Raw genomic sequence first — 13473 nt, 5'->3', positions numbered from 1 at the left:
AACAAGGTGTTCTGACAAAGAAATTAGCATAAAAATTAGCATTTGATTGGCAGATTTTCGGAAAGAGGTGGTGTACATGCCGGTGGACTTGCCATTTGGCGCGGGGGGGGGGGGGGAAGGGGAGGAGGGGGAGTTTACCTATTGATGGTGTGAGAAGGGAATTTATAAGAGCTGCGAAAGTTTGGGGTACCACTACTTGAAAAATATACTGTACCATTGAAATTAGTTTAATGTTTAGTTCGATTTAGAACATCTTTCCAATGGTTGCTTAATTTGAAACCATCCTCTCGGTTGAAATTGTGTCTGTGTTTGTAGATCTGAATTGCTTCATGAACAAATCTCTGATAAAAGCCCGTGGGTTTGCAAAGAACCTTGGTATCGGAGAAAATTATATCGTGATCCCCCACAGCGTTGTAACAGTGATCAGTCACGGCAGAAGAATTTGTTTTGCCGTGTTTCAAATCTGATTTGTACTCGCGAATTCGGTCAGAGACATGTCGCTTTGTCTCACCGATATAGCAATCACTGCAGGTACAACTCAATTTGTAAACCCCGGAGTACTGTAAATCAGGAATGACATCCTTCACGGATGGGATCAGATCACGAATTTTGTGTACTGTATTGAACCGGACCTGGATCTTGTGTTTGTTTAGAATTTTGGAAATCTTTTTAGTAACGCCTGCTATATATGGAAGTGTGATGGTTTTGACCGGAGTATCAAGTGGTTGTTTCTGTATGGAGGGAGAGACAGCTTGGCGGATGGTACGGTCAGAGTAACCATTTCTTTTGAGGGCCAGGTGTACATGTTTTAATTCACTGGTCAGGTGGTGTTGGTCCGAAATGCAATGAGCCCTATGATATAAAGTTTTGATGAGAGACTTCTTTTGGGCTGGGTGGTGGTGGGAATCAGGTTTCAAGTAGGAATCTGTGTGGGTGGGTTTCCTGTAGACAGAATGCATCCACATATCTCTTCCACAGGGAAGGTCTGAGGGTGGAAGTCTGGATGGCATCCGATTCAAATTTCTCCATGAAAATATTGGCTATCACTGGTGATAAGGGGGATCCCATGGGGGTACCCTCATTTTGTTTGTAGAAGGAGCCATTCCAAGTAAAGTAGGTATTGTTGAGGCAGTGGCTAACCAGTGCAGGTGTGTCGGGGTCTAGTGCATGTTGGACCAAATTTTCAATTATTTCAATGGTATCAGGTACTGGGACCTTGGTGAACAAAGAGACCACATCGAAGCTGACAAGGATATCGTCAGGGGACAGTACAACGTCTTTGACCATAGAGACCAATTGAAAACAATCTGAAAACAGTACTGGCTAGGGGACTAAATTTTGCTGTCACCCCAAAACACATACCAATATATGATATCATCTCTCAGGTCGATGTTGCCCTCAAAGGCGTAGGACACATCCAAGCAGACGTTACGAGAGCTGAAATAGCCACTATTCTCATTGGGGCATTCTGTCTACAGGAAACCGACCCACACAGATTCCTACTTGAAACCTGATTCCCACCACCACCCAGCCCAAAAGAATTCTCTCATCAAAACTTTATATCATAGGGCTCATTGCATTTCGGACCAACACCACCTGACCAGTGAATTAAAACATGTACACCTGGCCCTCAAAAGGAATGGTTACTCTGACCGTACCATCCGCCAAGCTGTCTCTCCCTCCATACAGAAACAACCACTTGATACTCCGGTCAAAACCATCACACTTCCATATATAGCAGGCGTTACTAAAAAGATTTCCAAAATTCTAAACAAACACAAGATCCAGGTCCGGTTCAATACAGTACACAAAATTCGTGATCTGATCCCATCCATGAAGGATGTCATTCCTGATTTACAGTACCCCGGGGTTTACAAATTGAGTTGTACCTGCGGTGATTGCTATATCGGTGAGACAAAGCGACATGTCTCTGACCGAATTCGCGAGAACAAATCAGATTTGAAACACGGCAAAACGAATTCTTCTGCCGTGACTGATCACTGTTACAACGCTGTGGGGGATCACGATATAATTTTCTCCGATACCAAGGTTCTTTGCAAACCCACCGGCTTTTATCAGAGATTTGTTCATGAAGCAATTCAGATCTACAAACACAGACACAATTTCAACCGAGAGGATGGTTTCAAATTAAGCAACCATTGGAAAGATGTTCTAAATCGAACTAAACATTAAACTAATTTCAATGGTACAGTATATTTTTCAAGTAGCGGTACCCCAAACTTTCGCAGCTCTTAGAAATTCCCTTCTCACACCATCAATAGGTAAACTCCCCCTCCCCCCCTTCCCCCCCCCCCCGCGCCAAATGGCAAGTCCACCGGCACGTACACCACCTCTTTCCGAAAATCCGCCAATCAAATGCTAAGACTAAAAGAACATCAGAGAAATATTAAATTATCTCAAACACAACTGTCAGCAGTGGCAGAACATGCTTGTCAACAAGGACACTCAATTGATTTTGACAATGTTGCAGTGGTGTGTAAAACTAATTATTACTGGCAAAGACTAATTAGAGAATCCATTGAAATTGAGAGGAACAAGAATAACTTTAATCGCTCTGACAGCTACCGGCTTAGTGCGGCCTGGAAGCGTATTATTAAATAATACACATTACATTTTGATTTAAAGAATTACTAATCTACAACTCATTACTAATCATAACCAATGACTGATTACTAATCGATTATATAATTACAATAACCCCCCCCCCCCTCCGCCTCTAATCACTGCACCTGATATGAGTTAAGTGATGACGTCACCCTGCTGCTCTATATAAAACCGGGTGCAAGTGAGGGCTTTACCATTCTGGCGAATTGCCCGATGATGCTGGATGTATTTACCAGCGAAACGTCGTACTCAAACTGTAAATGTGGATTCACTCTTCAACACACCGGTGGTCTAAAGTAGTGAATTATTTGTCTTTTGTCAACGTGACACTTTTTTTTTGCTGATTGGCCGTGTCGGGTGGTGGAGGGTTACGACACATTTATAAATAAACGCGATCTAACCCAAAAACCGTTATTATGAATCAAATGCTAATTTTTATGCTAATTTCTTTGTCAGAACACCTTGTTTGCTCGCACACAGTTTAAAGGTCCGCTGTCTGAGCGTGGTTGTGTTTCGCTAAATTCTCCTGTTTGATGAGTACTAGGTGCCTCGGTGAATGTATATGCTCTAACTTTAACATAGCTATTTCTGTGACCAGTTACTAGCTAATCACTCAGCTATTTCAATGCTAAATTCTATGCTAATTCCTTTGTCAAGGGGTACCTCTGCGGATGTGTATACTTTAACTTAGCTATTTCAATGAGCCATTTCAATGCTAAACTATATGCTAATTCCTTTGTCAAGGTGCTTGGTGTTTTTTTTCTCACACAGCTTAAAGGTCGTGATCTGAGCGTGGCTTCTTCCACTCCAGCGCTGTCCTCCTGACAGTCTCGTCCCTTCACCTGATGAAGGCCGCTTGTGTTGTGGCCGAAACGTCGTGATTTTTTGTTAATTTTTTGTTATTTTATTTTCACCTACGTGACTTTACCCAATAGAACCAAAGAATATGGATCCTAGCAGTCACGAAAGCTTTAAATCTAGAATTTTTTAACATTACTCTGTGGGAAATTAAAAGTGGATGCTAGATAGATTAACTCGCCCCACCAAATAAATGTTCAATTTATATCACTGGATTAAGGCTGTAAACAATAGATGATTGGTGATGCCCCATGTCCCTAAACCATTTTGACTTTTTGTTTTATAAATGCTCCCAATTTCAACCCTGTACATGCAGGAGATAACCCACACGATACAGAGGGTGTGTCACTAACCTCCAGGTTTTGATGAAGGCTTCTCCAAGCGAGTTTTTTAAATAAACAAAATATCTTACAGATGAAGCTGTTCGACAGGAACAAGGATGGAAGGCTGGACCTGGGGGACATGACCAGGTACAAAACATGCATCTCATCCCTACACATGCGTGCATTTTGGGATTACCCGGGACATCAGCGTTGCTGCATCCATGTCACTTATTGCGCCCGTCCAGTACGAGCCGTCAGTAAAGATGGCAAGCTGTCAATTTTACATCACGGATCTTCCTCTTAGTCTCCAGTGTCATTACAGTGATCTGCACTTCCTTTGCTAATACACGCGAAAGTAACTCCACATGCCAAGCCGTGTCTCGATTCAGATACTCTGTGTGAAGCGCACGAAGCCCATCCATGGTGGCAAGAGTGGTTTACAGTAATTATAAACATCGGGTTTGTTGTGCATTTCAGAATAATGGCTCTTCACGACACCGGGAACTTCCTGCTGTGCTTTCGCATCGAGGTGAGCCGACCACAATCTCTGAGGCATGCGGGCAGCAGACTCGCATCTCAGTGCAGTGAAACAGCAACACAAACAAAGTGACTTCCCAGGGTTACCTGCTTTACAGGGCTGGGCCATCGGATATGCTTACTTAAAAAAATGTGGAAAGTATTTCCTTACTCTGCCGATTATCAGTTCGATTACTCTAATGGGATAACATAAAAAAATGTAAAAAAGTTTCACCTGTTAAAATGTGTGCCGCTGGACGGGAGGAGTTGATTGAGGTTTGGCAACGTGAGGCGCATCATCATCAGCCGCATTGTGCCAGGTGTTGCTTTCAGGGGGTTTCCTGCCTTCACGAGGCAGGATGTGGGAGTGGCTGCTGTTTTTAAAAAGGGCCTGATTAATTAACCACGAATACTGAAACGTAGATAGTTAAACAATGTCTCCACATATCTGTCTTTCCACGTAAAAAAAATATTCTTGACACAACCCATCGGCACCACAGCATTCGGAGGAGTACATCATGTAAGCAGCATTGAATCAGTACAAGCAAACTCTGGACCGGTTTCAACACAGTGTGTCATCGTGAAACAAATAATTACTTATAATTGTTAGTTAATTAATCGACCTAAGTTAATGTTATTACATTAAGCTAACTGGCCATGATAAAAGAAGAAATTCTTGCAAAGTCAGCACCACATATATATCTCAGATTCATCTTCTAAGCCACCATTATCCTTTTCGACAAGAGCGCCTGCATTTGTAGAATTGTTATCACGGGGGACAGTGGGCAGGCGAGGTCCACAGAGTGCCTGGAACACGGCATCCCCACGGCATCTCTCGATCAAACAAGCCAGTGGACAGCAGGGACATATAACGCAGGTATTCTTGGAGCAGCAATGGAACGCATACAGACATTGTTCAGAATGCCAATAACTGTGTAGTATTATTATGATTGTTTTCCCCAGGAAATTCTCAATGAATCCGAATACTTTTTTGAAAGCATTCCTGCTAAGATTTCACAGGGGGGTGATGATGCATTGTGTAATTCCAAATGAGTAATCTGCACGTAATCTGTCAGCATTAGGATGTTTGGCCAATACCAGTTACATTATATGTATATATTTAGCTGTGTGTAGCTATCAAAGTTGCTGTTTGTTTTTAATAGAACATCGTCTTAATGAGGAATTACAAGCATCACTTAAAGCCAAGGTTCTGTCATCAGAACATCAGTGTCTCCATTATGCAAATCCTTAAGTATTGTTAAAAAAACACATATAAGCACTTTAATATGGCTTTATCAAAACGATTAATCAGGGGCTGACGTTCTGGTAACAATGATAACGCAGACACAAGAAGGTGAACTATACCACCACTGCATAGGTTTCCACAGGTGTGTTGTGGCACTCTCCGATTGTTGTTGGATTGTACCGCATGCTCTTTGGCATGATGTCCGACGTTTCTCTCTACATAATGGGGGCATCTTCAGGAACTGAGTTAAATGCCTCATTTCCTTCTCGATTACACATGATAGCTAATAGAACCTGAAAACACATCCGATAGCTAATAGATTGAACTAGTCAAATTTTCTGGGCACTCAATGAGACATTTTTTAGTACTGCAGTCATAATAGAGAAATGGGACAGTCACCTCCTTATCACTCTTCTATTGCTACTACCGTGGACTTCACTCATTAATTCCTCCACCTATATTGAGGACTCCACCAGACTGTTTGTCTAAACTCTACTTTTCAACCACCACACTGCACGTCACAACGCTTCTCTTTCTTATTCCGTTAGAATTCTCTCCAATCGTCTCTTTTTCCCCAAGCTCGATTCAGGAAGCGTGTTAACCCTTGTTGCTGGTCGCTTGACATTTTGGGTCTTCGGGCCAAGTGCTCAGCAGCTGTGTTTTAAAATAATGGTACTGCGCAAAAGCGCCCAGATAGCCCGACAGGTTCACATGAAAAATAAATGGGTTGCGATGTCTGCAGTTCGCCATGTACCAAATGAAAAATGATTTCCCATAAGCGTGGTCTCTTGCAAACTCTAGGGTACAGCAGGGTCCATAATTATATAAAACATTAACAGAGGAGCATGCCCAGGAGGCGTGGGGAATACGCATATCCTCCGAGAAAAAGCTGCACTGAAAATGTAAATACTGTATGTACAGTGAGGGAAAAAAGTATTTGATTCCCTGCTGATTTTGTACGTTTGCCCACTGACAAAGAAATGATCAGTCTATAATTTTAATGGTAGGTTTATTTGAACAGTGAGAGACAGAATAACAACAAGAAAATCCAGAAAAACGCATGTCAAAAATGTTATAAATTGATTTTCATTTTAATGAGGGAAATAAGTATTTGACCCCTTCTTTGTTGTATTTACCTCCGTGATTTGTTCTTGACACCTGATGAAGATCGCTTGCGTTGTGATCGAAACGTCGTGATTGTTTTTTGTTTTGATATAATTTTATTGTATTTCTACATACGTGACTTTACCGTAAAAACCAATGAGTAATTTTATGCAGTCACGAAAGCTTTAATAGTTTATTATGACTTAGTACTTGGTGGCAAACCCTTGTTGGCAATCACAGAGGTCAGACGTTTCTTGTAGCTGGCTACCAGATTTGCACACATCTCAGGAGGGATTTTGTCCCACTCCTCTTTGCAGATCTTCTTCAAGTCATTAATGTTTCGAGGCTGATGTTTGGCAACTCGAACCTTCAGCTCCCTCCACAGATTTTCATTGGGATTAAGGTCTGGAGACTGGCTAGGCCACACCAGGACCTTAATGTGCTTCTTCTTAAGCCACTCCTTTGTTGCCTTGGCCGTGTGTTTTGGGTCGTTGTCATGCTGGAATCCACGACCCATTTTCAATGCCCTGGCTGAGGGAAGGAGGTTCTCACCCAAGATTTGACGGTACATGGCCCCGTCCATCGTCCCTTTGATGCGGTGAAGTTGTCCTGTCCCCTTAGCAGAAAAATACCCCCAAAGTATAATGTTTCCACCTCCATGTTTGATGATGGGGATGGTGTGCTTGGGGTCACAGGCAGCATTCCTCCTCCTCCAAACACGGTGAGTTGAGCTGATGCCAAAGAGCTCTATTTTGGTCTCATCTGACCACAACACTTTCACCCAGTTGTCCTCTGAATCATTCAGATGTTAATTGGCAAACTTCAGGCGAGCATGTATATGTGCTTTCTTGAGCAGGGGGACCTGCGGGCGCTGCAGGATTTTAGTCCTTCACGGCGTAGTGTGTTACCAATTGTTTTCTTGGTGACTATGGTCCCAGCTGCCTTGAGATCATTGACAAGATCCTCCCGTGTAGTTCTGGGCTGATTCCTCACCGTTCTCATGATCATTGCAACTCCACGAGGTGAGATCTTGCATAGAGCCCCAGGCCGAGGGAGTTTGACAGTTCTTTTGTGTTTCTTCCATTTGCGAATAATCACATCAACTGTTGTCACCTTCTCACCAAGCTGCTTGGCAATGGTCTTGTCGCCCATTCCAGCCTTGTGTAGCTCTACAATCTTGTCCCTGACATCCTTGGAGAGCTCTTTGGTCTTGGCCATGGTGGAGAGTTTGGAATCTTATTGATTGATTGCTTCTGTGGACAGGTGTCTTTTATTCAGGTAACAAGCTGAGATTAGGAGCACTCCCTTTAAGAGTGTGCTCATAATCTCAGCTCGTTACCTGTATAAAAGACACCTGGGAGCCAGAAATCTTTCTGATTGAGAGGGGGTCAAATACTTATTTCCCTCATTAAAATGCAAATCAATTTATAACATTTTTGACATGCGTTTTTCTGGATTTTTTTGTTGTCATTCTGTCTCTCACTGTTCAAATAAACCTACCATTATAATTATAGACTGATCATTTCTTTGTCAGTGGGCAAACGTACAAAATCAGCAGGGGATCAAATACTGTTTTCCCTCACTGTATCCCAGTATAGAATTGTGAAGTACCGTATGTATTTATGTTAGTACTTACACATATGGCTGCATGGTATTCTGCAGAGGTCAGTGCAGCAAAATCAGTAGTTGTCCTGCCTTCTATGTTCCCATGTCCTTGCTTCAAACCTTCGCCAAGTGCTGACAGACTTGATGAAGTATGACTAATTAATCCCCCACAAACAACACGGTGTGGCGGGGAGACCCTCATTCAGCGGTGGATGGTACATCTGCATATTTTGTAATGCATCAAGCCTTAATTGGCTGTGTTGGGTGGTGGTGGGTTTAACGACACATATTTACTTGATCTTACCCAAAAAAAACCTGTACAGCATGCTTACATTTTTTACACGTCTGAGAATTTGCAACAATACCACAATAAATGTGCTGCTGCCCCCGGGCGCTGGAGACCACCTGGAGAAGATTCCAGGCATGTGTTGACAATGATGGCGAACAAGTGGATAGTCTGACTCTTTGAAGCTATTAACATACATTTGTTATCATGTTACAGTCCGTTCTTTTCCATTAAAAACGATAGTTCCAGAGAATTGTTAAAATATTTCAAGCACCCTGTATTAGGGATAATATTGGTTGTGAAAGCCTGTGTTAATAAGACCAAATTTTCATTTTCCCAGGACACTACTCCAGAAATAAGGAAAAGGGATTTTGAGAAAATCTTCGACCATTACGACGTGGTAAGCAAGCATATGAATACTCTCTGGGTCTTTCGGAAAAGTCAATTAAAAAATACATTTCGATCGCAACACAAGCAATCATCCTCAGGTGAAAAAATATAGTAAGAGAGCTGCTGAAGCAGGGTGTTATATAGGCCTGAGATGGGTGCAGCCCAAGGGTAAGTTGGCGGGGTTAGAGAAGGAAGATCGAGGGTACCCCAAAGCTGTTGGGCTGGCCATTGTATTGTGAGAGATTAGCATGTCAATGTAGCCACCGCCACATCGAGGAATGCAACTCAGTGAGTCGGAAATAACTGCTAACATCGGCAGGTAGGATGGAAACATCATCTACCTGACTTTACCGAAAGACCCAGAGTTTGAATTCCTGCAGTCACGAAAGCTTTAAGTCAAGTTTTATGCATATGAATACTTAATCACGGGCCAGTAACACACAGCCCTGCAATCTCACTCTACCTCTCAGACATCTCTGTATGCTGAGGAAAAAGCCATTCCTGAGACTTCCCTTATTATGCTTTTTCTTTTGTAGGCAGTGTTATTGACGAATCTGCTGAGTTTTTTCTGCAGTCTGACCTTGTTTAAAGGGGGGGCATACAAAAAATCAAGAGGGGTGCTACACAGTATATATATAAAAAAAACTTCAAAGTATGTTAACTTCTAAACAAAATGAGTGAAGATATGGTTTGCTTTGGTTTCATGTGCATTCTGCTCTAGCTTTCACTCTCTGTGTAGATGAGCAAAAGCTGAGACACCCATTGCTTTTATTGTACCAATTTTTGTACCAAGATTTATTGATTTCACTGCAATAATTTAGAAGGAGGGGCTTGAATTTTCAGCAGGCAATATATTGGCTCAAAGCATAGGTAAAACACAGAAGCTGGAACCAGTACGATTACCTGTGGTGGACTGATGTTACAGAGTGGAACTGGTGTGCTGGAAGGTGCAGAGGTTGATGGACTGGTCAAGGACATGGTTGAGCTCGTCAGGGTGAGTTGGGGAAAGTTGTGTTTGTGTGGAATTCCTTGCACAGTATTAATCATAGTGTTTGCATCTTTAAACTTAGGGTTCAGACGTAAAAAAATATTTAATAGTTAAAAAAATAACTCATCAGCACTGTGTAAATATTGACCTCTGTTTTAGCCGAGTTCTTGTGGCATGATGGATTCAAGAATGTAACTTAAAACAGCTGACTTACGGTGTAAAATGTAAACCAGAATCTTTATTTATACTGGAGGAATCCGATGAGCTATGAAGCTCTTTTTCACAGATGTCCAGTAGTGGTAAAGTGGGAACAATCCAATGATTTGTGTACCTCATGGGTAAAATTAAATCACAAACCACAGCAGCAAATTACCGATGCTACTGGTGTATGTTTTTTTCTCTTGATAAATCAAAGCAAAATAATTAGCAATTTAATGCATGTATCTATTTGCGTACAAATCCTGTCACATGCTCGTAAATGTATCGCCGCATTTCTCTTTCTGCTGCTTCCCTCGCACTGTTCGACTGAAATTCCCTCCCGTCGTATTTTCCCAAGTTCTTACAACCTCGCTCAATTCAAGGAAAATTATTAACTCTTATCGATTATAACTTAAACAGTGCTGTTTGTTGCAGGCTGCTGTGAATTTTGGGCATATAGGCATCTGCCCAGCAATCGTGATAACATGTATTCATTTCCTTAGTTTACCTAGCCCATTGCCAAATGTCAACATTACAAGGTGGCGGCAGGTACAATTACACCCACTCGTTAGCGCCTGCCCATGTCAACTGTGTTCCGTTCAATCCAAACACGACCTTTGTCAGCGGCTAGACTCTCTCGTTCTCTTAATACTTGCACTACAAATGTCAAGCGTAACAGCAGGGTCCTCCTATTACCACCGCATGCAGCCCATTATGCATTGCTGACAAACCGCTCACCGGAGGAAACGGTATCTCACCACAGTCCTAAATATCACTCTCATTAAAGGACACACCTCTGCTAACGAGCCAGTCTAGCTGCATTAATGGTCTTCCACATCAATGCAGATGTTTTATTCATTATCACTTTGCGTTTGCACACATATATAATGCATAACTTGTCTAACATTGCATAAAATAGGCATTAAAGAGATGCAGAGTACACATTAATAATACTGATATAGGGACATCGTCATTATACATGGACTTATTAAGCATGCAGTTCTACTTGGTATTGGGTCTTTGAGCTTCTTCAATTCTGGTCCGTCTCTCAGTCATCCTGGGTTGAGGTCACCAGCTGTTATTTGTAGGAATAAAGTACAAGTCCAGCGTTGCTCTGTAATGCCTTCCATGCACACACCTTTGTAGTGGATGCTCCTATCCTTAAGCAATCGCCAGCCTAGGCCACATACCAACCCGACATCACTTCACCATGCCGACCAGTACTGTGACCTAACAGGCAAAAAGGCTAATACCGGTAAGCCAGGGTGCATCAGACATTGATGTACATTTCCCTGAAACACTAAGGCATCCTTGTGTTCCTAGCCGAGTCTCAGCGGAGTGGACTTGGATCGATTTCGCTCGTCGCTCATGCACCACTGCGACGTGAACCGCGACGGCAAAATTCAGAAGTCGGAGCTGGCTCTGTGCCTCGGAGTCATGCTTGGAGACTCCACGTGACGCACACACAATTACCGATTGTGCCCCGGGGCTGCCCTCCGCACCCTCCGTGCCTCCTCTCGTCACTACCCACTTTGTCCCCAGCACCACCCCTATCCAACCCAAAATATCCCACCCTCAACTGCATCACCCAGCAGCCACCCCCGTCTCTCATCCACACCACTCTCGCCTGCCACCCTTTGCATGTCCATCAACCCACTTAATAATGCATTTAATATTCTCTGCCTAGATGTCAAGCTTTGCAATTAATGTGACATGTCAAGGAGCCTCCATGTGCTGTGCCCCACCACAAACCCCATGCATGGGCTCACTTATGATGGCTACATCTTTGTTATTTGTGCTCTTGTTTATTAATAACTAAAAAAAACAAAAGCACTGCCACACGATGCCACTCAATGGCGTGGATGGGGGGAATAATTTACCGTTAACCCGCACTCCTTTGGGTGGCGCTTGAGTAAATTGGGATTGAGGGTAAATCTACGTGACTTTACCGAAAGACCCAAAGAATATGGGTTTGAGGGTGTTTGATAATTGCAAAATTACCGCTATCACGACGCATATTTGCGGAGTAAAGTCCATTCAGCTATACAAAACATTACGGAATTGATGAGCGACTCGTACAGAAAACCATGAACATTCAGTTGAAATGAAAAACACTTTGGTTCTTTCGGTAAAGTCACGTAGGTAGAAAAATCAAATAGAATAAAAAAACAATCCTCCAAAAATATGTAATTGTAGTCTGGTGCCCTGAAAGGTTCATAATTCAGGATTATCGTCTCGAACTCCTTCAATTGGAAAATGAGAAGCAGCAGGCGCAGGGTGCTCATGTGGCGTAATCGTTGCCTGAGAAAGATGGTCAGATAGTATCTAAGGAATGGCTGAGCTCCAAGGCACACCCTAACTCTGCCCTTTGCACAACAGCTCCATGCACTTCCATATAAGCAACAGCTGCTGTACGTTAAGGTTTGAGTAATCATGTGGTTTTACAGCAACTGTTTAAACAGTCAAAAGGCAATGGAGTTTTAAAAAAATCCAGCGCATTCATATAGTGAAAATATGCATGACCTGTTATAAAGGAAACGGTGATATGAGGTCACAGTGAGAAGTATATCCTCACCAATACCGCATTTTGATGTGTCACAGTATCTTAGCGATTTTTGGTAGTCAATTCCAGTTGCATGCATAATGCATATATATTTTTTGAATTATTGTATGCCGCCCTCTTGCTATTGTGAACACAATAAAGAATGAATTCATTAAATAAAGAATGCCAAGGAGGCGCACTGTTACAAATGCTCTTCAATTTGTATCGGGAATCGTATATGGCATCGTATCACATATTTAACCGAGGGGGTGGCTTTTCTCCCGGAACAATGACACTGATGGATATTCTAATGGGTCACAACAACCTGAAAACAGTAGCTGTGAAGTACCCAGTTTAAAATTGTAAAGAGACGCCAAATGGAATTAAATATGCATTACTGTGCATGGGTAACTGGCAGTTTGATAAATTTATGGAATTGGAAGCAGTAACAGAGAAGATGAAGTTATGGATAAATCGTTAATTTCTTTAAACACTTCCAAGTTACAATTGTATCGCATTAATCCCTCAATTTGATGTAAATCTACACCTGCGGTTTATGTTAGTGTAGCCAAGATAAAAAAATGTTCCCACCGATTAATCACTCAATATTTGACCTGTCAGTGGTGTGTAATTTACAGGGTCGGCACATCTTGGAAAATGCACTCTTGGTTAAAAAATAATTCTCAAGGCTCTCGGCTCCATTTCTGGAAATGTATAGAGTATTATAAACACAGAAAGGGTATTAAAAAGGCCATGAGTATGTCAGGTTCCATTATCCATTGTGTACCTACA

At 42.3% G+C, this 13473-nt stretch overlaps 1 protein-coding gene across 1 annotated transcript in view; it reads left to right on the top strand.

Moving 5' to 3' along the window:
* LOC116946029 (secretagogin-like) overlaps window positions 1–12890 on the top strand; it is a 39913-nt gene extending 27023 nt beyond the window's left edge. The window contains exons 7-11 of the mRNA XM_032960853.2: window positions 3898–3953; window positions 4284–4335; window positions 8904–8963; window positions 9879–9947; window positions 11463–12890. Of these exons, the coding sequence (XP_032816744.1) occupies window positions 3898–3953; window positions 4284–4335; window positions 8904–8963; window positions 9879–9947; window positions 11463–11597 (372 nt within the window). The 3' untranslated portion in view covers window positions 11598–12890. The remainder of the gene's footprint in view (window positions 1–3897; window positions 3954–4283; window positions 4336–8903; window positions 8964–9878; window positions 9948–11462) is intronic.
* Window positions 12891–13473: the final 583 nt, after the last annotated feature.

The sequence above is a fragment of the Petromyzon marinus genome, chromosome 25 (assembly GCF_048934315.1).
Source record: "Petromyzon marinus isolate PM22_M1 ecotype Great Lakes invasive population chromosome 25, UKy_Petmar_22M1.pri1.0, whole genome shotgun sequence".
Lineage (NCBI taxonomy): Eukaryota > Metazoa > Chordata > Hyperoartia > Petromyzontiformes > Petromyzontidae > Petromyzon > Petromyzon marinus.
This window is presented reverse-complemented; position numbering and strand designations above follow the sequence as displayed.